This window comes from Dermacentor andersoni, chromosome 4 (assembly GCF_023375885.2).
Source record: "Dermacentor andersoni chromosome 4, qqDerAnde1_hic_scaffold, whole genome shotgun sequence".
NCBI lineage: Eukaryota > Metazoa > Arthropoda > Arachnida > Ixodida > Ixodidae > Dermacentor > Dermacentor andersoni.
Genome location: NC_092817.1, coordinates 5,192,046 through 5,216,371, shown reverse-complemented (window position 1 = coordinate 5,216,371; position 24,326 = coordinate 5,192,046). Strand labels below are relative to the sequence as shown.

The following is a 24,326-nucleotide window of genomic DNA, read 5'->3' as shown; positions in this document are numbered from 1 at the left end:
AAATGTGCTCATGTTTACATTTACGTGATGCTAACAGCACGTGACACATAGGCATACTTGACACATTGTGTTAGATAAGTGTTAACTATGTAAACAGCAGTTTGCTACTGTAGTTTACAAGCATTCAAACCTCCTGCTGCATCGATTGATGTCACACGGGTACTTATGATCACGGCTGAGCCATATCCGGATAGAGTGCTGCTACACGGGCATTTCTGATCGCAATTTCGCTCGATCTGGATCCATTCTATCATGATCGAGCTTCTTGATCATGATCGTAGATGTGGATTGTCTGCACTCTCAGTGCTCAGTGAGCGCAACCAAATATCTCCATAAGTCCGTCCACGGCAAGGCCACATGCCCTAATCGAGCGGTATGATTTCATTGCTCCCACGCGCAGTATGGTCCAGGCAGGTTCACAAGGTGAACATTTATGTTGCCAAATTGCAGGCTTGGCCACCACTTTGGTCATTCTTCCAGCTGTCTACGAAGAAAAGATCAGTGTGCTGCTGACAGGCAGCTTCTGGCAGCAAACTCACGTAGTTGGATAAATCCATCACAGCAGATTGCCATAATAATACAGTAAAAGCTTGCTAATTCGAATTCTGTGGGGATGCTATGAAAATTCTAATTATACAATATTCGCACTAATGAACGCCAGAGGAAAAAAATTGCTCGGTTAAGGTGTGCATATAGTTCGACGCGGCGTGAGAATGCGCACACACATGCTACGTCACGTTGGCGTCAACAACAACGTCTATACTTTGAATCACTGGAGCAGCCAACGTAACCGGATGCGGCCAACACGGTCCGACATGCCCGACGTCGAGATGGCTCTTGCTCCATCCGCGCATTGGTCAGAAAAAAAAAATCTTGCAGTTTCACCCGAAAGCGAAGCATCAATTGCGATAGCAAATTAGTAGATAAATATACGAAGTAAGGATAGCAGTTTTATCAGCCATATAAGCTTGTAAACATTCGCTTACTAACTAAAATAACAAGTACGGTGTCACGTGCGCACTGGTAAACATGAACACATTTCGCTTGATCACCGCGGAAACTCGCTAAAAAATGCTGGACTGAGGAATTGCAGCAGTAGCAGCGAGCGAATTGACCTTCGTACAGCTCTCGCTTCAATGCAAACCAAACATATAAAGCACATTGGATACGGAGCTACTGGCACTACGTGCACTACGCGGACTTTGGCCACGTTGCAGATCGCTTTCAAGATACGGCACCTGCATGCACGACCTACTGGAACTCCAGACCTGCACAGATATCCGGTTTCTATGGGAGCCACTTGCGCCAACTCTCATTCAACCATTGGCCGTTGGTGTCATTTTTATAACCTGTTCGGCTGCTACTCTACAGTTGACTGGTGCGGCGTTGTAATTAGTGCGGCGGCTGTTGTGTTGTGACGAACTGCTTGTCTAGTTGATGATTTTTGCGAATGCAGTGACAGTAATGTCACAAGGCTTTGATCGGTCACTTGGCTCCAAAAGTTGACTGCCCGAACCTAAAAAATGTCGGAGCGTGTAGTCGACTGCTCTTTAAAATAGAGTTAAATAGCCGCTCATATATTGCCCTTTTCAGGCAGTAGCAAACCGTGCAGACCTTGCAGATTATTATAAGTCACATTGTTTATATAGTTAGTAAAGTACACAACAGTTTCATTGTATACGTTGTAAAATTCATTTCTGCGCTCTTTAGAAACTTGAAACCACCCTAATGTTCGACGACAGAATGATTACCACTCATTTTAACTCTTAAAAGTTGTCTGGGAATGCGTCGTGAGTTCGAAAAGAGAATCACGCACACAGCTTCACTGCGTACGTATCCTTGGCACCACCGTTATTCTTCCACTGTACCACGCAGAAAAGCTAGCTTTACAGTTTGAAAAGAGTTCTGTGGCATAATTTAAGGCCTGCAGTGCAGCACGTTTTAAAGCACTGGGATCACTTTTGCAAGCTTTCTACGCAGCTAGACATCCAACGACATTAAAAACAAGATATGCTCAGCTTTCCTTGAAACAGACTCGATCAACCTATTGCACATGTCGGGCGGAGGACTTACTCCTGAATACTTTTACCAGATCATCTGCCTTTCACTACGGCACACAGCAGTAAATCCTAATGTCATCTACGACATTAGGCTATCTGTAATCAACTCGAAAAAGCTGGATTATCCTATGAATCTTTTAAAACAATTTTTCCAGTCTCTTACGGAGGCTAGGAAAGGGAAATTAATGCTGTCGATCTAGCATTGCAGCTGCCACCTATGCTCGTTGTTTACATTTCTTGCACAGCTCCTCCTCTTCTAGTTTCACTGTTCAAATGCAAAGCACTCAAAAATTTCTGTTTTCGTTTTATATTTGTGAATTTATTCATTTACCACCAATACAAGCACTTTGTGCCTGCTGAAATGGCAGCATGAGCGCTGAACAAATCGCAGAAGCAGACGACAGCGAACAGGATATAACTAGCGCCACTCTGCTCATACGTTCTGACCCTAGCAGCAAAAGGGGCGAACTCGACCAAGCGTGCTGGAGCAGGGAGATCTGTGCAGGTCTGGAGTGCAGTAGGTCATGCCCGCATGGCCACGCAGTAAGCAGCAGCCGCCAAAGAACCCCCCCCCCCCCCTTCTGCCTCACCCCCGTGCCTCGCGCGCGGCAAGAGAGGGCGAGCATCCACTTCACCTTCCTCATGCGCGTTTGCCTGCTCACTCATCATCACCAGCCTTGTTACGCCCACTGCAGGGCAAAGGCCTTTCCCATACTTCTCCAACTACCCCGGTCATGTACTAATTGTGGCCATGTCGTCCCTGCAAACTTCTTAATCTCATCTGCCCACCTAACTTTCTGCCGTCCCCTGCTACGCTTCCCTTCCCTTGGAATCCAGTCCGTAACCCTTAATGACCATCGGTTATCTTCCCTCCTCATTACATATCCTGCCCATGCCCATTTCTTTTTCTTGATCTCAACTAAGATGTCATTCACTTGCGTTCGTTCCCTCAACCAATCTGCTCTTTTCTTATCCCTTAATGTTACACCCATCATTCTTCTTTCCATAGCTCGTTGTGTCGTCCTCAATTTAAGTAGAACCCTTTTCGTAAGCCTCCAGGTTTCTGCCCCGTAGGTGAGTACTGGTAAGACACAGCTATTATACACTTTTCTCTTGAGGGACAATGGCAACCTGCTGTTCATGATCTCAGAATGCCTGCCAAATGCACCCCAGCCCATTCTTATTCTTCTGATTATTTCCGTCTCATGATCCGGATCCGCGGTCACTACCTGCCCTAAGTAGATGTATTCCCTTACCACTTCCAGTGCCTCGCTACCTATTGTAAATTGCTGGTCTCTTCCGAGACTGTTAAACATTACTTTAGTTTCCTGCAGATTAATTTTTAGACCCACTCTTCTGCTTTGCCTCTCCAGGTCAGTGAGCATGCATTGCAATTGGTCCCCTGAGTTACTAAGCAAGGAAATATCATCAGCGAATCGCAAGTTACTAAGGTATTCTCCATTAACTCTTATCCCCAATTCTTCCCAATCCAGGTCTCTAAATATCTCCTATAAACACGCTGTGAATAGCATCGGAGAGATCGTATCTCCCTGCTTGATGCCTTTCATTATTGGGATTTTGTTGCTTTCTTTATGGAGGACTACGGTGACTGTGGAGCCGCTGTAGATATCTTTCAGTATTGTTACATACGGCTCGTCTACACCCTGATTCCGTAATGCCTCCATGACTGCTGTGGTTTCGACAGAATCAAATGGTTTCTCGTAATCAATGAAAGCTATATATAAGGGTTGGTTAAATTCCGCACATTTCTCTATCACCTGATTGACAGTGTGAACATGGTCTATTGTTGAGTAGCGTTTACAGAATCCTGCCTGGTCCTTTGCTTGACAGAAGTCTAAGGTGTTCCTGATTCTATTTGCGATTACCTTAGTAAATGGTTTGTAGGCAACGGACAGTAAGCTGATCGGTCTATAATTTTTCAAGTCTTTGGTGTCCCCTTTCTTATGGATTAGGATTATGTTAGCGTTCTTCCAAGATTCCGGTACGCTCGAGGTCATGAGGCATTGCGTATTCAGGGTGGCCAGTTTTTCTAGAACAATCTGCCCACCATCAGCCTGCTCACTGTCGCACGCTTCCTCTCGCACATATGGCATATGGCCCACAGCTATGATTTTATCGCCCTTGAGCTTTATACAGAACCTCACTGGAGAGAAGTGACCTGCAACAGAGGCGTTGGCCATGCCATGGCCAGGTGCAAACGCGCCTCTCTACAGTCGGGCCTAAACAAAGGGCCACAGATGTAAAAAGCAAAGCCGCAGGGCCTGCGCGGTGACGCCAGCATCACCAATGTGCTCCCACACACTAGCACTTTCCCCATTCACGATGGCGCGGAGTTCAAATTATCTGTGGTGGTGCAGATTTTGGTGTGAATTAGCAGGCTGTTACGTACATATTGCTTTCAATACATTGCTGGGTGGACCATGCAGCTGCTACTTCGAATTATCAGAAATTTTGAATTAACGAGTTGTGAATTAATGAGCTTTTACTGTAATGGCATGAGAGAAAAGTTTTGCCCACCAACTCTTTGCGTACGTCTCGCACTTTGCTTTGTGCGGGGCCCATGACGTCACACTGCTTACAAAAGGGAGAGGGAGAGATCTATTGTATCACTGAACATAGCCTCCTATATTTTTTCATGCCCGTGCAATGGTGCCACAGAGACCGTCTGTGGCTCTCTCCCATCCTCCTCGATTCACGCCTCTGCTCTCCGCGAGAGGTGCTCGCACCCCATACTTGCATTCCCTCGGAGTCGCTGACCGAGCTTGCTTCTCATCCCTCATCAGAAGCCAGAGTGTGCTCGCTAATTGTAGACAAAATGCGCGTCAAACAGAGGCTACTTTAACATAAACAAAGGGACGCCTTCATCGGCGAAGTAGACTATGTTGGGAGCTTTCATAAGGCAACAACAATGAGCCTTTGCTGGCCAACTCACTTCTGTACTTCGTCCTCAATGGCCTTTCAGTTTCGTTCAAAATACCCGTGGCCTACTTCTTCACGAGAAATTGCACTGGCCGCGAGCGGCACACGCTCATGCAACACGTCCTGAGGGAAGTTGAAGACATAGGATTTTTCGTTGTGCGTATTGTCACCGACAACCACAAGATCAATGTCTTAGCATTCCAACTTCTATTCAACGGAAGCCCCACGCATTCTATCGAGCACCCAAGAACACCGAATCAAAGAATCGAAATCAGTGCCACTTGGCCAAAAATGTGCGATCACAGTTTTTGTCGTGTGACATCGGAAAAGGAGGCGAAATAACGGCGAACCACTTGAAGAGCCTCTACAAAATGCAGCAAGGCAGCCTTGTAGAGCCAGTTCGATTTATAACGAAAACCTGTGTTCCCACAAATATTGAAAAAATGAACGTGAAGAGAGCAATTGAAGTTTTGTCTCCTGCCGTGACAGCTGCACTGAAGCTCCTGCAAGAGCAAGCGGGCCACACATGCGACGCAAGTTTCGCGGGTGTGGGACCGACGGTTGAATTCATGGACACTGTGCACCGCTGGTTCATGCTCATGCATATGAGCAATTGTACCCAGCACATACACCAGAACAATGCCGACTGCAAGCAGTTCGAATCTACAAGCAATGTACGGCTAAACTGGCTTGAAACAAGCTTCCTCGGCTACCTGGCCGATCTCAAAAGCCAGTGCCTGGCGAAGAACTTCTTAACCAAGGAAACTTACGAAGGCCTGGTGTTGAAAACTCGTTCAAATGTTGACTGTGTTTGATATCTTCTTGAAGAGATGTGCTTTCACTTTATTTTAAGGAGGAAAATGTCGTCTGACACGATCGGGTCATTTTTTGGCTGGCTGAGGAAGCCAGCAGGCTCAAAGGATCAAACAGATGCCCAAGCTGTTCTCTCAGGTATTGAGAAGACTCCAAAGACTGGTAACGCATCGGCATCAAGTAGGAGCAACGTAATGGCAGCAGAAGGCAACGATTGCTTGTCAATGCTGCCGCAACAGAAAAACACACGGGAAGGAACCAGCAAGGAATCCCCTGCAAATGCATGTAGAGAGCTCACAGAGCAACTCAAGCGAGAACAGCCTCGGCTTCCTACTCCAGATGTCGCAGCATTGGCTATGGTATGCGGCTACTTGGCAAGAGCTGTACAAGAAAATATCGATTGTGTGGAGTGCATCAGCCTGTTAACAAAGCCAAACGCCTCAGCGCCCTTGCACTCGCTGATAAAGCACCAAGACAGCGGTGGACTCATCTACCCATCTGGACAACTTTTAGCGGTTCTCTATGCCTTAGAGAAATTTATCAGCTTTCTTCTCGCAAGAAGGCACATAAATCACCCTTTGAAAGAGGCTGTGAGTGGAGGCTGCAATACTCCGCGAGCACGAAACCTTGATGTGCTCAACGCCAGGATGCCAAGAGAACCTGCTGAAACTATTGCTGACAAAGTTTTTTTTGCCCAATATTCACAAATTTTGCAATGAAGGCGACAGACAAACACGACTTGGTTAAAGTGTTTGAAATAAAACCGCTATTCTGAAAGACCCTCAAAATGTGGACTATGATGTCACAGTTCGGTGCTTTCTGGTGAAGGGCTAACTCTCCACATCATGTTTTAGGTTGCTTACTTCTGATGCACATTGTCTAGAAACATCAATTCAACGTGCGATCTTATTTTATAGTTCCATGTCAAATACGAATGCCAAACGTGTCTCCACGAGCGCGCGCACAAGCAGCGCCGTCGCGTCGTCTGCTCTGGGACGGTACGGGAAGGCAGCGCGATCTGGTGGCGGGCGCATGAACTAGGTGGTACGGATGGTGCGCTTTGTTTCTCCCGTCAGTGGGCGGGCATGAAAAAATATAGGAGGCTATGCACTGAACATGACGTCTAGGTCATCAGAAAAGTGTTCAGTCAAAGAGGTTTATAACTATGTTACTGCCAATCACTTCAGTATTTTGGAAGATCTTTAAAATACATATGTGTTTTCACATGTCTGACTTTTGAGACTCCGTAGGTGCCATGAAAGTGTCTGAAAAATCGGGTAGTCTGAAAACATGAATGCATGCTTTTTGCTACCCTCAAGGGCTCAGATCGCCACAGGCATGTCCGAAATAGCTCCTAAGACCTGCTAGTATACTTATTAGGCATATCGGTGCTCTTACTGTGACAGGAGAAGTTAAGCGCACGCATGTATAATTAAAGAATACATACCGTGCCCTATGACAGTGGCCATTTTTCATCCTTAGTATGCTTCACCTCAATACATTGCACATGCTTGACCCTGTAACACCCCTGTTTGCGGCAAAGCTGACTTTTGGGAACTGGCATAATTACACACTTCAAAGCTGTCTGCGAGAATGACATAGGTGGAGTCGACGGCATTGCTGACAGTGGCAAATTATTTCAATGAAAAGCATGGAACCAAACAGCTAAATGCTTGGTAGCGAGTGACAAAGCAGCTAGGACTAGCGTTTCCAGGATTGGCATGCAAGGGCGCTGGTTTGACAGTGCGAGATAGTCAAAATAGTGGCACTATTGGCTTCTAATAATGTTGTTTCAAACTTGCGGTCACAGCAAAAAGCATGGAATATTGGACTGCAAATGGTTTCAGCATCCGAAATTTCAGACGTCCCTATATATTGGTTTGTGGTGATGCCCTGAAGGCGTTAGAATTATTGGGCATGTCCGAAATATCGGCCACCAGAAAAATTGGTCGTTGACTGCAGTCGCATGTGCTTGCAGAAATCTTTGGGCTTACCTTTGTGATATGGTTACATGCTGTGCAGAATTATTTATCCTGAAACAAACGTTGAAGGTGAAAAAACAATGTGTAGACCACTTTTAAACAAGCAGATTTGGCCATGGGCATACACACATATTTCATCTTTCATGTGTCAAGTTCTAATGTTATAGATGTGGTCCTATGCAAGCAAGACGGGGTAGTGAACAGCCACCTGTAGTTGGCTCTCAGTTGCAACCTTTGTGTTGCTAAGCCCAGTTCATGCTTTTAAAGACAAACTACCATATAAATTGGAGTATAGGTTGTGGGAATATAGGTCGACCCCTTACATTGAAGAAAGAAAAAAAAAAGAGAAATAAAAAGATTGACACAATGGGTTTAAGTTCACAACGGCACTGCAGGTTTGCAGCGAACTGACTGCTATCGAACGTGCATGGAGCTCCCGCACGAAGTCTGTAAGTGTGTCCTCAAGCTGTGGGTACATTGCGTGATGGCCACGAAGTTACGTTTTATGTGGGTTGCACACCGAAAGGTTTCCTTTTTGTGGCCACCAATATCATATGCTTTATTCAGAGACCCTAAACTGGCGCTGAGCGGCCATTTGCCATTAATTTGATAAAGTCTCTACCTACGCTACTCATCGCTCATCAGACAAATCACACATGAAGTTGATCGGAAGAGCAAACACAAGAAGACACAGCGACAAAAACAAGAAAAAAAAATGCCAGCAATCACATTTGGATATGGATGCAGTTTTGGCTAAGCGCTTGCCAGCATGCACACCATAGGTTGCCAGACAATGACTAACATTCAGCTAAAAACCTGTGAATAAGATTAGTCTTATTTTTCATGAAATTATCTCTACTTGTGTTTCGATTTATACAGTGATCTCGAGTTGTGTTATTTCTGTGACACACATGTGATGGCATTTCTCGTGTGCCCATGTTGAGAGACCGGTACATGCAGGTGAACGTGACAATCTGGGATGTCAACGACAATGCACCACGCTTCGAGAGTGCAGTGCTCAAGCTGAGCTTGCCTGAGAATGTGGCCGTTGGTACAGCAACATACGTGGCACAGGCGCACGATGCTGATGCAGGGCGAAATGGCGCGGTACGCTACTCGCTGCTCGAGGCGCCCCCAGGTCTCTTTGAACTTGGGCCTCGGTCGGGGCGACTGGCCCTACTTCGGCCACTGGACTACGAGACGCAGCCTCGCTTGCACCTCGTGTTGGGTGCAGCAGATGGGGGCACCCCAGTGCAGTCAGCCTCTATGACATTGCTCATTGAGGTGCAGGATGTCAATGACAATCCCCCAGTGTTCGAACGGCCTGTGTACAGTGTCAATGTGCTCGAGTCCCTGCCAGCCAACTCGCATTTCCTGCAGGTAAGACACCAACTGAGGGTGCTGCAAGTAACTAAGGTTTATAGAGAAGTAACTACGTTTACTTGCATCATGTTTCTAATTTTTCACTGTGTACCAGTGTTGCACTAGGAATTTTATTATACCAATGCTGCGCAAGAACACCCATTGACACAACATTTGTGTAACTTCATCAATCAACCCTATTCTGGAAAGGGTCTACTGGGACCTTGGCCGAACCCTTGTGCAATGTCCTAAAGGCTTTTATCAAATTCTTGCACGAGAGCAGTCTTGATTTGAGACTTTGAAGAGTCTTCACTGTTCAGGTTGCTTCTCCCATCTCCCTTCCACCCCACCGACGTCAGCAAGAGGGTGAAGGGAGACGAAGGTGCGCCATGTGGAGTGTGCAGCACAGAGGTCGATGTGGCAAAGCAGCTCTCATTGTATTTTTTCTGTTGGATTTCGCATTCCTTTTATGCACATTCACCCACTAGTCAGATTTAGTTGTTATAGCCAATAGTGCGGCATGGGAGCATTGTAATAAGCTGTTTATATTACCATAGAGTACAAACGAATGTTCACCATGGCAGCTGCTCATTGGTACGTCTGAGTATTGTTAAAACCAGTTCAATAATGCTTCGTTTATTCGGCCCTCATAAGTCTGGACTTAATAGAATTGTTTTTGTTAATTCAGAGGTATTTAGCTGCATGTCTGTTAATTTACACTACTCACGGCGAGCACGAAGTGTCGCAAGAGAGCAAAAACGGCAGTAGCATCCAATTGAAACCAAGAACGAGTGAATGAATAGAACGCTGGGACGCTTCATGCCTTATTGTGCCTTTATAACCTTTATTCTCGTGTTTACCGGCACAAATAACACCACATTAACTGCATGCCTTCGTAATTGCGTAGTTGCCATCCATGATTGCATGCATCGGCCGCTTGCTTTCAGAACAATGTGGTTGCCATTCGTGATCATGTCGATAATGACCGTAATATCGCATGCAGTGGCTACTGCAAACGGCAGTTTCGTTTTGACTCAGTGGGTGCGTTGCCATCCATGAATAGCGACCATGGTTTTGTCCACAGCAGTTGCGGCAAGCAGTACAGTCGAACCCCGCTACAACGAACGCCGCTTCAACGAAATGTCCGGTTCAACGAATAATTCTCAGTTCCCCGTCAGCTGCCCATAGGAGTCAATGCATAAATATCCTCACCACAACGAACACTTTTTCTTATGCCGTTCCGCTTTAACGAAATCTGACGAAGTAATTCCAGCCTCGAAATTTAATTTGCCGCGCAGGAAACGCAATTTCGAACATTTTGCACATAAAAAAGCGTCTGCAAAGTTATCATCGCGCGTTGGCACCGCAAGAAACTGCCGCCGATGATCGAGCATGGGGGCCGCCATTGCTCGATGGCGACGGCGATGAGACTGGCCTAACTTTGAGATTGGCTTGAAACTTTTTAGCCGCAGACAATCCAAAGCCGACGCTCAGTCGTCTCGTCAGTCCATGCTGCGTCTCGGCGCCGTCGGTGCGTAGTTAGTGCTGTTCGTGTTGTGCACGTGTTGCGGTGTGCGATTTTTAGCGTGCTTTCCGACATGGCGCCGCCATGTCGAAAGTTTTTATCCCTGGAGGATAAAGCTAGGATCCTGGCCGAAGTCGAAAGTGGAGAGAAGAAAGGTGACGTTGCGAAGAAGTTTGGGATTTCTCCCAGTTCGCTGTCCACCATCTTGAAGTCAAAAGAAGCAATAGCGCAAGCTCTTGCTTCAGGCACATCAGCCAAGCGGAAGAAGCTGACGCCGTCGGCGCACGAAGACCTCGACAAGGCCATGTACACGTGGTTTGTCGAGACGAGGGCGAAAAACATACCCATCAGTGGAAACGCCGTGCAGCAGAAGGCCCTGAATTACGCTTGCCTGCTGGGGATTGACGATTTCAAGGCGAGCACAGGCTGGCTCAGCCGATTCAAGGCCCGCCATGACATTGTCGGCAAGACGCTCTCTGGCGAGTCGGCATCGGCAGACACAGGCAGCGCATCCGCCTGGATCTCCACAAACGTTTCGGCGTTGTTGAAAGACTATGCGAAGTGTGACATCTACAACGCTGACGAGACAGGCCTGTTTTACGAGATGCTGCCGTCTAAAACCCTCGAAATGAAAGGTCAGCGTTGCCACGGTGGGAAACACAGTAAGAAGCGCGTGACCGTGCTGCTGTGCGCCAACGCGGACGGATCCGACAAGTGCCCACCGCTAGTCATTGGGAAGAGTGCAAGGCCCCGTTGCTTTAAAGGTAATAGGAGCCTTCCCGTAAAATATGTCGCCAACAGCCGCTCCTGGATGACGCGGGCCATTTTCTCCGAGTGGGTCGCGTCATTTGACTGCGACATGAGGAGGCAGGGCCGGCGGGTGTGCTTATTGCTGGACAATTGCTCCGCCCATCATATTCTGGATGTGGAGCTCCCAAATGTGGAGCTGAAGTACTTTCCGCCGAACTGCACTTCGATCCTACAGCCACTTGACCAAGGTGTCATTAGAAGTTTGAAGTGCGCCTACCGCCAGCGAGTGATGCAGCGTCTCCTATTGAATGTGGAGACCGGTCGCGACACGAAGTTAGACCTGTACATGGCGCTGCAGATGATGGCTGCTGCGTGGGCTGCAACTGGACGGCCAGTTATCGCGAACTGTTTCACGCACGCTGGCTTCAAGCTCGGAGATCCAGACACCGACTCCGCTGAGGATGCTGCTGACTGCAACGGAGCAGTGCATCCGCCAGCAGACGTAACTGCGTCCTGGGCGGCCCTTCAAGGTGCCGGAAGTGTGCCATCCAGTGTCGAGCTGGACGACTTCATCGACGCTGACATCAATGTGATCGCCCGGGAGGAATTGAGCGATGAGGACATCATAAACAGTGTCCGCGACGACAGGGGGCAGTCGGATGACGACGAAGTGCCAGATATGCACCCACCGGCCACATCTCGCGTACTGGATGCGTTCGATGTCATCAGAAACAGCGTAGCTGTGCATGATGACGACGTCGCCATGCAGCTACTGGCCGAATGCGAAAATCGAGTCATGATGCTCCTAGGAAAAAAAAGGAAGCAGTCGACACTGCTTGACTTCTGGAAATAAAAGTTTGTTTGTGGTTTACCAGTTCAGGTGGGTCATATTTTTCTGAATTTCACAACAACGAAATTTTCGCTTCTACGAATTTTTTTTCGTGCACCGTCAATTTCGTTGTAGCGGGACTTGACTGTAGTTCTGTTTTGGCTCTGTGCATGCATTGGCCGCTTGCCTTTTGGTTGTCGCATGTCTAGTTTTCTAGCGGTGGCTAAGTGGACACGAAAGCATGGCTGGCTTCGCCTCTTGCTGCTGATGTGAAGAGGTAGTCGACACGGCATGAAACCATATGTTTCGTTGTTGAGTCTGAAATTCAACAAATTCTCAATTCAGATTTGCTTTTTATGGATGCCTGATAATTAGACAAATATGGCGGCCCCTTCCGCATAAGAAATATTCATTGGCAGCTGTACTTACTTGCATAATAGGTCGAATTTCAACGTAACAAAATTTTGATATAACGAAGCAAATTGCTGATTTTACTAGCTTAGTTATATCAAGGTTTAGCTGCACAATAAAATTTAGCCAGACTGAAATTTCATTGCAGTTTTTCCCATCCTGGTGTCAACTTCATGTGTTTTTCATCCCTTGCAGTCGCTGACCGTTTATTCAAACCTCACGGGGACTGTGGAAATGTCTGAATAAACAGGTGTCCGAAAAAGCAGATAAAAAAAAAAAATCAAGAAATGCTTTATTTCCACGCACTTATTCGGGTTCAGCAGTAGGCTTGAAGAAATCATGAATGTGCCATTGCACGCTGTTCCGTATACGCGCAATCAGATAAGCCTGAATCACGGAGAGGGTTGTATGGTCACTCTAGGCGGCTGAAAGCACTGTCACTGCTTGTACACGCTCCATGCAACGGCAGCATGGCACATGGTGCGTCATCTTCCGACTCGGAGTCGTCGTCCGGCGGTGCAGCAGAAACGAATGATGAATGATCTCGCCGTCGTCGAGTTCTGCGCATGTCAGTACAGCAGTGTCAGCACCTGTGAAACTGTTAAATGAGACGGTGTCCGTAATCTCAATGCAACCACTGCGCAGGTCTCGGCAGAAAATTTTGGCGACAGTAGGGAGAACATTGGAAGGCGACAAATACTAGGCCTCCTGGCACCTGCTTGCCGGCATTCCCCAGCACAGTCTGCGCGGGCATTGCCGGCACCATTAGACACTTGACACGATGTTTCCGTATGCCACGTTGCATCACTGCAACCTCGACACAGCACACAAAGCAAACATCACCACGCCGTCACGCCGACACCAGTCACACAAATAAAAAACGTTGCCTACTCGCAGCGTCGTGCACGAAGAAAGAAACAAATCAGCTGCTGGATTGTCTTGACATGGCTTACTAAGCTGAGACCGGAACTGCTGTAGCCACGAACCAGGCAGAAATGACGATGATGAGCGGGGATTTGCAGTAGTGCCACTTCGTGGGGCAGCAAGGAGGCTCCGTTCAAAACAAAAATGGCGTTCAGCAAGTCGAACCATGCACTGGTCAGAGTCGGTGCATGGTGCTCTCGATCGAGTTGGCTCAAGGAGTGTCCGAAAAATCAGACGAGAAGTTGCAAGGTGTCCGAACTTTCGTCAGTTGTTATACATTATGGTCTATGGGGAAAATGGCGTTGCCGCAAAGCAGACCGAATAATCGAGCATGTCCGAATTTTTGGAGTCCGAAAAATCAGTCGGCGGCTGTATTTCAAAAGTTTTTGTGCCAGAGTCTAGATATCTCAAAATCTGTACTGCAATACCTGTGAGAAATCACTACCCAAAGATTTCCATAATTTGTCTGCAGCTGCAATATCACTGAAAAGGGAAAGCAGAATTTCGTGTAAATAGCAACTTTTCTTTAATGGCGTCAACTAACCATGGCATGTGCCCTGCGGGTGCGCAGTCTCCTGCAAGAGAGGCCCTGATGTCACTCAACTCCCAGTTATCCACTCCTGGTGAAGCGAGCCTCTTGCACTTAGTGCTGCACAGAACAAAGTCTGGTGAGAGAAAGCAACTGTGATAACTGCAGTCTGGTTGACAGACTGACAAGAGCGCACACAGTGGGCAGGTTTCACACTTGCCAAGCCGGGTCCATGTGCACTGTATTTATTTCCTTAAAACTGCGGTGCCTCCTATCTGCCGGAACGACAACTGATGCTATCACGTCCCTCCCCCTTTATTTAGATAGTGCCAAAACAGCGTTTACTTAAAGGCTGACTGCAGTGAAATTCTAGACTGCATAAAAATAAGAAGCCCTATTTCAGATAATGTGCCTATGTAGAAAATATTACACTTGGAATACGAGTGGATGCTTTCCAAAACGCTCACAGAAATACAGTAAAAGCTCGTTAATTCGAACCGCAAGGGGACGCCATCTCAGTTCGAATTAAACGAAGTTCGAACTAACGAAAGCAATGAAGAAAAACAGGACACCGCGACCAGGAAGCAGCAGGGCATGGCGCCAGTTCAGTTTAATGTTTGAAAAAATCCGTAATTGTGGTCTGCTTTTTTTCTTTGAAGGCAACAGCAAGCACTTTCTGCTCTAAAGAGCGAATGTTGCGGAAGGCTTCCTCTTCGCTTTCTTCAAAACTGAAGAACAGGCGGGCGGCATTAAGTCCGGCCATGACTTCCGCAGCGGAGGGCCGCACCGGTGCCTCGTCGTCTTCCTCGTCGTCGTCACTGGCAGCGACAGGCTCTATGTTTTTAACTTGGGAAATGATGTCCTCGTCTGTGGTCACACCACAGACAACTGCGCTCGCATCCACGTCTACGTAGTCGGCAAAGGAAACGTCTTTCAGAACGTCCGACATGGGAGCGGTGACGCTAGTGACGCAGTCTCCGTGCGCAGGTGGCTCGTCCACGTGCTCGCCTTGCGTGGTGAAGCCACAGTGGCGATAGCAATTGGCTATTGTAGCCCCTGTCACTTGTTCCCAAGCACGCACAAGCATATGCAGTGCACTCAAGAGCGTCACTTCGTAATTCTGGCATAGAATAATTCTTTCTAGTATGTGGCGCCGATAAGATGTCTTCAAATTTTTTATAATGCCCTGGTCCATGGGCTACAGCACTGCCGTTGTGTTGGCTGGAAGAAAGGCCAACTCAACGGCATTCGTTTGAACTTCAATCTTGTGCGCAGAGCAGTTATCGACAAGAAGGATTTTGCGGCCACAGCGCTCGAACTTCTTGTCTACCTTCATGAGCCACTGCTTAAACAACTCTCCAGTCATCCAAGCCTTCCTGTTTGCCGCGTAGTCTGTTGGGAGGGACCTGATGTTCTTGAAGCAGCGAGGATTGCTCGACTTTCCTACCACGAACAGCGGTAGCTTTTCACTTCCGGTCATATTTGCCGCAACCATCACCGTTACTCGCTCTTTGCTTCGTTTACCCCCCGTACACTTGTCATCTTTGTATGTGATCGTTTTGGCGGGCAGTAACTTGAAAAATAAGCCTGTCTCATCAGCATTAAAAATGTCCTGCGGAGAGTACTTCCGTAGGTAGCCTTGTAGGACCTCGGAGCGCCAACTTTCACATGTTTCCAAGTTAACAGCCTTCATCTCCCCTGACACCGCACGAAACACAAGGTCGTACCTTTCACGGAAGCGGTGCAGCCACCCATCTGAAGCTGCGAAGTCGTCGTAGCCCAGCCGCAGGGCGAAGTCCGCTGCCTTCGCCAATATGACGGGGCCACTCAGCGGTATGTCCTGAGCACGCATCTCCTTAATCCAGAGGAGAAGCGCTTTTTCGAGGTCGGGGTACTTTGCCAGCCGCATCCTCTTCCTTTCCCTGGCAACTTCTGCCTCTAAGGCGTCTTCAATCGCCCTCTTATTTTTTATATAAGTGGACAGCGTGCTCTTCGGTATCCCATGCTTCTTGGCGATTTCTTGTTTCGACAAGACTCCGGCGTCCACTTCCCGTAAGATGTCGCATTTATCCTTCAGTGTTTTGGCGCAGTAGTATTTACCGCGGGCGCACGCCATTCTGAAACCGCACGTCAGCACGGCGAAGCACACCACCGAGGCCTAACTTTTCAAGCGATCCGCACAACAAAGGTCGTAAGCGCGCCGAAAACCAGAAAGCTCGAGGCTGCCGAAAGCGGCCGAGACCACCGCGAGTTCAGGACAAAGACGTTGACGAAGGCTCCTCCTATTCGTTCAATTCTCGAGCGCTAGCAGCGCTGCGATGTACTGGATTCGCTGTATTTTTTGTGCTGGTTGCGCCATCCATCGGTTAACAACTGCAGCTATACGACAAGATTCTTAGGCCTCTGAGATCGGCGGCTCAAAACCGGAAACCGCAGTTCTCGGAGGTAGAGAGAGGGCGTAGCTGTTGCCACAGCTGTCACCCCTTGCCCTCCAGCCTCTGCGCCGGGTGCTGGCACCGGTTTTACCCGCTTTTTCCTTCTCTCCCCATTTTGGAGGCAACTCAGCCGCTGCAGCCTCGCGACAAGGCCTGCTCTGGCCATGTGCCAGGCGGCACGCCGCCCAGGCGCGGCGGCGCGTAGTTCGAATTAACCGTGGCAGAACCAACTCACGTTCGAATTAACGGGCTTTTTTATACATGGACTTCTATGGAGCTAGGCCGGACCAAGTAGTACGGTTCGAATTATCCCGAAATTCGAATTACTGAAGTTCGAATTAACGAGCTTTTACTGTACAATGTTTTTGATACCAAAACTGAAAAAAAAAAAAAACACCGCCATTACCACTCGCCGGAAGTGACTTACTATTTAAGCTGTAGAGAACCAGCGCTCGGGTCATCAGCTTCCTTTGCTTGCATGCCATTCCCTTGTATCAGCAAACAAGTTCCACACGTCTGCTAGCCACAGAGTTAGTATACTCTGCTGGCTGCTGCTTGTGCTGTGCCCACGCTGTTGCACACCTACGATGTTCTTTTAATGCGCAGTATTCTGCGTTCTGCCTCTGCTCAAAGAAGAGTGCATTGGGGTGGCCAAGCTAAAAGCCCGGATAAACGCGGAAGCGATCCATGCGCAGTGCAGTTACGCTATGTCGTCGAAAATTAGGTGCTCTGCAGTCTAGCATGGCTGGTCCAAGAATAGAACAGGTCCTATCTCACGCCAGAGTCACTCGAGCAGGCTTCATTGCGCGCTACCTTAGCTGACCAGCAGCATGCTGGCCAATACAGTTGCGGACCTCGTGGGGACCGAAAAATAGTCTCGCTGGTTGTTTCGGAATCCCGCTCCTAGTGATTATGATATAGTGCTGACTAAAAAAGAAAGAAAGTCCCGTCCCCTGAAGCAAACGTTTTGTCAGCGAAGGAAAAGTGGGAAGATGGCACGCTGTCTCTGTTGATAGCATGTACCTCCCAATCTTGGAGGCTATAGACCGGGCCACTGGAAGCCAAGCCTGGCCAAGCTGGCAGAAAATCCTACATAGTATCGTGGCTCGAAACGAGTGATTTAGTCTGGAGAATCGAACTTTTGGGCCTAAACTTGTCTGAAAAATTGGTCGTGAAAATACATAAACTCAATGGAAACCCTGACGGTGCATTTATGAAGCCCAGAATATCCATCAAGTCCAAATTCTTGGAATCCGGAAAATCTGTAGGCAACTGTATACAGTTTGGGTTCACTGAAGTGAACATTTTGAGTTTGCATCTTCGACAAACGACAAAGTGCTTGCTCACCATGCGCTTGTGTGTTTGTGCAACGGCAACAACTGTTTGTCACACTGCTGTGAGTCACATGTGCAGGGTAAAATTTTAATAGCAATCTTAGCGTCTCTGGCATGACGCACCTGACTTCACTGGCTGCGGCCTAGCATGCTAGAAACACTGGACTTGTCGACCGATCAGACAACTACTGCCATCTGTAGTAAAGGATGAGGAGCAGCTAAGGCTCGGCATGGCTGGGCTAGTCGGGTGCACCCTCTGCCCGGCCGTAGGCTTGGCGCATATTGCCTGTAAAATTACGGCCAGAAGTTTCACCTATTTCGCTCTGGCGGCATCGCATTCCTGCATGGTTTGCCACCGCATCTACACCATGGCTCCCGCGCCGCATTCTCCTTCATAACGAATGCAGCAAGTTGTTACTGCCGACATTGTTTCTGGCACTGTGAGAAGAAATGCTTTCGTTCGTCTACCTCGACAACTCCGATGTAGAGACGTGCTAAAGGTCTCGAAGTTGATGCACTACCAGAAATGATTGCTCGAGAATATTGCCCCTGAATGCAACTTGCCTTTGCTTTTCATGTGCTATCATGGCTTATAGTAAGTTATAGTCATCCAGAGAATGTGTTTGGCAAGCAGATCTTGCATGGGTAAGTAACTGTGCTCATGAAATGTGGCTTGTGCATTGAGGTGCAGTTCACACGCTTGGTACGTGTTGGCAGGTCTGCATTGCACTTGCTGGCTATGGCATGATGTACGCTTGTGCTCTGAAAGTTGGGACAGGAAAGATGTGTTCGGCCTTCCTCTACGCAGCGTTGTGTACTGCACAGCCATCGCTCAATTTTGAGTATGCGTTCAAGCACCTGATTGCCATGCAACGCGTAGGCATTCTTGCAACAGCTCAAATAATGTGCTCAACGAGAAAGCACCGAGAAAGACACCTATCAACTTGTAAATGTTGAGCGAGTGATGCGCCTGGGTGCCACTGAGAGATCAGCAGTCATGAACAGCAGGTTCTGAAACATTTACCATATCCAGATCGCTACCGCTCATCGCCAGGTACATGCGTTGTCTTCTTAGGTGCTATTTAAAGGCTGCTATTAAGAAAATAAGACAGTTACCAGCTATGCAGCTTTGCCAAGATTACATAGATAGTATATGCTAAGCATTTATAGGCAATTTAGCCCGTCTGAAATTTCATTGCAGTTTGCCTTTAAGGTGGTGGTACTATGTCAGCCATCGTGTGAGTAGTTCATATTCGCCCACCAGGCGACGCCACTCAGTCATGACTGAAGAAATGCTCTTTGCCGATGCAGCACAGCGTTATCGCTCGGCGCAGGACATACCTCCAATGTTACTGATGCTTCTATCCATTGTCTGTTGTCACCGACACTCATGAAATCTGATTGTATGAGCGACGCAAATTGTTTAGTGCTTTCTGGAAGACACGCAGGCAGCAGGGATTACTCTGGAACCTTTGATGACCCATGTATAAAACCCGACGCGTTTCGCCGCTGATCAGATTTCGACGATCGCCAACCGTGTTCGCCGCTATCGTTGTGCTTCGAGTGCAACTTGCTTTTGTGGGCACAGGTTCACCCAATAAAGTCCGTTTCGTCATTCACAGTTTTGCGACTGTTTTCTTTACCGTCACTCCTACGTGACAATAGGAATACAACTGAACAGTAGTATGACAAAATCCTTCTGACCATGAAGTTACTGCAGGTTGCCTTTGCAGTGCCAGTTGATTAGTGTCTATTAGGAATCTCAGTAGCGTGAAGGAACACGACACAAAAGAAAAGCAGGGTAGTCTGTCGACCTCAGTGTCCCCGCGACAATGAGACATGCCCGGAAAGACGAATGCGTCCGTGTCCTGTGCTCTTTTTCTCCTTTCCCTGTCTTTGCGGCTGTCTTCCTGACCGTCCCGACGCACTTGCCACGTGTAGATGACAAGGCGTGGATTTTATTCGTGGTTGTGAAAAGAAAAGGCAGAGGGTAGTCTTGCTGGCCTGACAATGCGGATGGCTGACAGCTGAACATCGGCCAGCAGGAGGATAGGGTAAATAGTAGACAGGAGGGAAAGTGGTAACTCAGCGCACTCTCGCATTGCGTGGCCAGCACTGTCTTGTTCCGTGCGACATGCAGGCCGTGGGCAAAAGCACGCACATGCGCTTTCGTCTGCCGTTCATGAGTGGATGCTGTTCTCGTACACCTGGAAAATTTGAAGGTATCTTATCAAAAAGGCGCATTCTTGTAGAGCAAATTTCACTATTACTGCTTTCTTCATTTTTTCTTTTTTTATGTGAAGGCTTTGCTAAAGCAGGCGTTTGTCTTCTCTATTGATATGTGATGTATGTAATGTTTTCACTCTATTACATTCCTAGCTTACTTCATGGACGTGAAAACTCGCTACAATAAATTGTGGTACAGAAAAGCGACGATAACGGATGCACATAGCAATGTTCTTTGTCACACTTTCTCGACACGTATGGTATTGGGCAAAACAACACATGAACGGAACACTATAGCTAATAAGGCTGTATTTCAGATCCCGTCATTAGAGAGTTTTAGCAGTGCCGTATTACAATACGGTAAGTGCGGTATACGGTATGGTATTACCGTTCCGTACTAACATACCGTGATGACCGAAGACGTTTTAGCGGCGTGTGCCGCTCGATGCATACGGTAATGTGATAATGATGATAGCAGCTAACATTGGGGCTTTGCAGAATGCAATAATTATGCGCAGAGCGCGAAATATTCATTTTGACGAATACTTTTAGAAAGCTTTAGCTTGTCCATACGCGCATTATTTTTTACAGAAGCGCCCGGCTACGGCAAACTTAGACGCCAGTCACAAGGCCGGTAGCGACATCTTGTGACACTTTGTCCTGCAACACGTGAAACATTTTGTTACATAGGTGTTCTTATCTAATCAATACATAAAAAAGGGTTTGTTTCTCGTAAATTGCACTGCTGCTGACACTTTACACCAGCAGATAAGTAGAATATAGTTAGTTACTGCAATAAAATATCTGCGTCCTCTCTAAGTAAACTCTGCATCACTAGATGGCGCCACCTATCTGGTTTTTTTTATGCCACTGTTTACTTGTCACTTCGTCGCTCCACAGAAGGTGATTTAAAGTAATCTCTTGCCTTGGTATTATCATGGTAAAAAAAGCACGCGAGACGTGGACTCTGTGGCCGACATCAGCTTCTCACTGTTTTGGCTTGGTGCAGCTCGGCTCGCGACCCACGGTGCCAGCCGAGCCTTACCGACTCCTTACCGTCTAGTATGCCGTACGGAAAGTCATTCCGTACGGTAAAGTTCGCGCGTGCGCAGTCCTCGACCGGTACGGTATTACGCACTTACCGTACCATATACCGTACTTTCCGTAGCACCGCTAAAAGTCCCTACTATTTACATGTTTCGGGAGGAGGGGGGTATGAGCTGCGCAACTATGAAATTGCGTGAAAAAACACAAATAGACGGGGCATTCGCAATAATGCTAGCCACGAGGCTCCCTTTTCATCTTTCTCGTCCGTTGATTTTGGGACCCTCGTCTACATACTACATGTACTAAACTGATGTTTATTATGTATTCGTCATTATCAACATATGAGGTGCTCTTTTTTGTGCGCTTCGTCACATGTTCTCTCCTTGACGTTACTTATTATGACAATGCAACATGCAAAACTTCTTGCAATAAGTTCGCGCTTGACTGTTAGTGAAGTATTAGAATAATATATTGAACGGCTAAATTGCACATCAGGTTTGAATAGCCTGCCGAAACATGTGGTAATCGATAAATACGATCTCCGCGGCGTTCGTTTTTCGGAACGCTCGACTGTTGGTGAGTTTTCTTTAGAAGGTAGTATTTTAGGGCCGCCAACTTCCATATAAATGCAAATTGTCTGTTAGGTTCGGTTATAATCACAAATCAAGTCATAGGGCATGTGTGATCCCCACTTCAATAGTGGAATAGCATACTCAGGTCGCTTATGTTGAAATATTTTACAGTATTTACAACTTCAAGTTAACAGGGTCCTTTATTTGCCATGTATACCCAGAACGTGAAATCGCCTTTCTGAATTGAAAGTCATGGTGCATTTATAAGCATAGTAGCTAACATTGTACGATAAGAAATTGTGCTAATGTGTGCTTGCACTGTTAAATGCTGTATAATCACCGAGCCTGTCATATTATTATGTTTATTATACTTGTATTCGGTTCTACTTTTGTTTGTCCACCTACATATATATTAGCACTCATTCATTTCTAGCAACATTTTTTTTTCTTGATAATACTGCATTAGAGGGAACTGTGTTATGTGTGGGTTGATTGACCGAATGAATGAATGAATAAAACTTTATTTGAAACGGCTCTTCGTCCGTGCCGTCCGCCGCTTCGGTGCCGTGTGATCATGTAGTAGCACCCGGAGCGGGGGGTGTGGTGGCGCCCTGGACGTGCCTTATGTGTTGCACAAGGAGCGACCAAAAAGCGGCTCGGTGGGGTTCAGGCGGAGTGGTCCAGCTCTCCCAACAGTAAGGAATAGATGGGCTCAGGGAAGAGGTGGGGAGATAGTAAGGCGAGGACTGTGCACGGGGGCAGGTCCAGTACGTGTGGCGAACGTCGGGATAGCCGCCGCACACCGGACATGCCGGATGGCTGCGGCGTTGTTCAATAATGTGTTGCATGGCGTCATTCGCCAATGTTAGAGTTTGAGCCTGACGAATTGGGGAGCCGTCGTGGCGGGTGAAGGAGGGATCGGGGGCCGGAAGGGTACATGCAGACGAGCGCAGTTCGCGGAGCCTAGCGCGGCTTTGCTTGCGGTGTTCAGCGCGGTGCATTCTGGCGCAATAGGTGTCAGGCCATGGAATAGGAGCGCTCGGTATTTTAGACTCGCGAGCGAGGGAATGAGCACGCTCATTTCCCTGTATCCCCTGATGGCCCGGCACCCACTCCAAGAGGACGTGTAGTGAGGGATGTTGTTGCATGTGTAGCGCGAGGGATGCCCCAATATGACAGGGAAGTAGGTTGTTTGCGAAAGAACGAAGGGCTTCCTGGCTGTCTGAGCGAATGGTTATGGTTGGCGTGGAGTGAGGGGGAATAGTAATGGCTTCCGATATGGCAAGGATCTCGGCGTCGGTTGCAGACGGTACTCCGCTATGCCAACGAGTGATGTCACCCTGAGGGCCGATGACTGCCGTCTTGGATTCGGTCGGCGAGAAGGCGGCGTCAACATAGTAGGTGTCATGCGCTGGGTCAGTTAAATGGGTCGCCCGCGCCTGTCGCCTGCCTGCGTTGCGTTCGGAGTGCATATTCCGGGGTATCGGTCGGACTTCGATTCGAGGGATAGTTATCCATGGTGGAGGGTCGATGGAAAGAGGTGGAAGTGGTGAAGTGTCGTGTCCCAACATTTGCAGAATGGCGCGTCCTTGGGACGAGGTGCTCAGACGAAGATGCTGAGACTCCCGGTGTGCTTGGACCTTCACATCCAAGGTGTTGTGCAGGGTTGCGCGTTCAACATCGATGCTACGGGCGTACCTGGGAACACCCATTTCAATGCGGTGACATCTTCGCAAAGAAGCCTCGAGTCGTTTGGTCTGGGTGCGTGTAAGTGCAACGTATGGCAGGCCATAGAGGATTCGGGAGTAGATTGCTGCCTCAGCAATTTTACGGAGTTCGTGTTCACGCAGGCCTGTGTGGCGCTTGCTTACGCGTGTCATCATGTGTATGACCTGACTTGCCTGATGGAGAATGCGCCGTAGCCACTCCGCACTACGTCCATTCTCTTGCCACAGAAATCCGAGGATGCGGACGGATTTTCTGCGCGGGATAGGTTCGCCGGTCATAGTCAAGGTGATGTGGGCGCGTTCAGCAGCTGCTTTGCGCGTAGAGGAATTCAGTACGACGACGTACTCTGATTTTTCCGGGGAGCATGTGAGGCCTAGCTGGTGTATGTAGGTGTCGACAATGTCTAAGCCGGTTTGAAGTGTGGCTTCCTGTTCACCTGGGTTTCCGGTGGCACACCAAAGTGTGATGTCATCAGCGTATATTGCATGGCGTAAACCTGTAACGAGGTTGAGCTTTGCAGGGAGGTCCTTCATCGCCAAGTTGAAGAGAGTCGGTGACAGAATGGAACCTTGGGGCGTCCCTCGGTTTATAGGGAAGCACACGGATGGCTGGGTGTCCGGACCCAAGAAGCTCACTTGCCTAGCACTGAGGAAGCCGCAGACGTAGCGAACCATGCGTTCTCCGGGTTTGGTGGCTGCTAGGTTGTCAATGATGGCTTGGTGCAGGACATTATCGAAGGCACGTTTGATATCCACGCCTACAATTGTCCGGAGTTGTGCCGAGCTAGGGTGATCGTAGACATCTGTGGTAATTTGCAGGGCCACGTCTTGGGCGCATACGTGCCTGCGGAAGCCGATGA

At 48.1% G+C, this 24,326-nt stretch overlaps 2 protein-coding genes and 1 pseudogene across 2 annotated transcripts in view; all 3 read left to right on the top strand.

The window, feature by feature from the left end:
• Nucleotides 1-24,326, top strand: part of ds (dachsous cadherin-related 1) — a 220,353-nt gene that overhangs the window by 46,200 nt on the left and 149,827 nt on the right. Inside the window, exon 7 of the mRNA XM_072287492.1 lies at nt 8,756-9,175. Within this exon, the coding sequence (XP_072143593.1) occupies nt 8,756-9,175 (420 nt within the window). The remainder of the gene's footprint in view (nt 1-8,755; nt 9,176-24,326) is intronic.
• LOC140217030 (uncharacterized) lies at nt 5,372-6,639 on the top strand (annotated as a pseudogene).
• On the top strand, nt 10,597-12,285 carry LOC140217029 (tigger transposable element-derived protein 6-like). Its single transcript, XM_072287464.1, has one exon. The coding sequence runs from the start codon at nt 10,756-10,758 to the stop codon at nt 12,283-12,285; it is 1,530 nt and encodes a 509-aa protein (XP_072143565.1). The 5' UTR covers nt 10,597-10,755.